This window comes from Penaeus monodon, chromosome 32, assembly GCF_015228065.2.
Source record: "Penaeus monodon isolate SGIC_2016 chromosome 32, NSTDA_Pmon_1, whole genome shotgun sequence".
NCBI classification, from domain to species: domain Eukaryota; kingdom Metazoa; phylum Arthropoda; class Malacostraca; order Decapoda; family Penaeidae; genus Penaeus; species Penaeus monodon.
The window spans coordinates 7,815,454-7,815,861 of record NC_051417.1 but is presented as its reverse complement, the minus strand read 5'-3'; the positions used below and the strand labels follow the sequence as shown (position 1 = coordinate 7,815,861).

The window sequence follows — 408 nt, the reverse complement described above, 5'->3', positions numbered from 1 at the left end:
GCATGTAGAAATGATTATAACAAAGTTCCTTTCCTTTTTGGGGTACATTGATACTGTAAGTCAATTATCTTTTTTATTATTCTGTAGATATTTGATGTATGTCTATGCCCTGTAAACACATTCGGCTGTATGAGGAACTACATTGAAAAGGGAGAAGTTGACGCCGTTACTGCGGAATACGGAGGCGCATCTGTCAATCGCTGGACTGGAGTTCTGTGGAGTACGGGAGAAGACGAAGCCGAACTCGGACTTGTACTTATCTGTGTCAATGCAAGAATACACGCAGGCATAACTGTCGTAGTCAGTCTCAATCACTTCATAGGGAGCGGCGAAAACTGTTGATAAAAGAATTGACAACACATAATTACAAAGAGTCATTGGTCAGTATTCTATCCCTGGTTTCTACCA

At 40.9% G+C, this 408-nt stretch overlaps 2 protein-coding genes across 2 annotated transcripts in view; both read right to left on the bottom strand.

Annotated features, from left to right (window-relative positions):
- LOC119593459 (crustacyanin-A2 subunit-like) overlaps nt 1-408 on the bottom strand; it is a gene marked incomplete in the record, with an annotated part of 29,973 nt that overhangs the window by 4,237 nt on the left and 25,328 nt on the right.
- The window catches only part of LOC119593464 (crustacyanin-A2 subunit-like), an 881-nt gene continuing 533 nt past the window's right edge, over nt 61-408 (bottom strand). Inside the window, exon 3 of the mRNA XM_037942391.1 lies at nt 61-335. Coding sequence (XP_037798319.1) covers nt 103-335 — 233 coding nt within the window. The 3' untranslated portion in view covers nt 61-102. The remainder of the gene's footprint in view (nt 336-408) is intronic.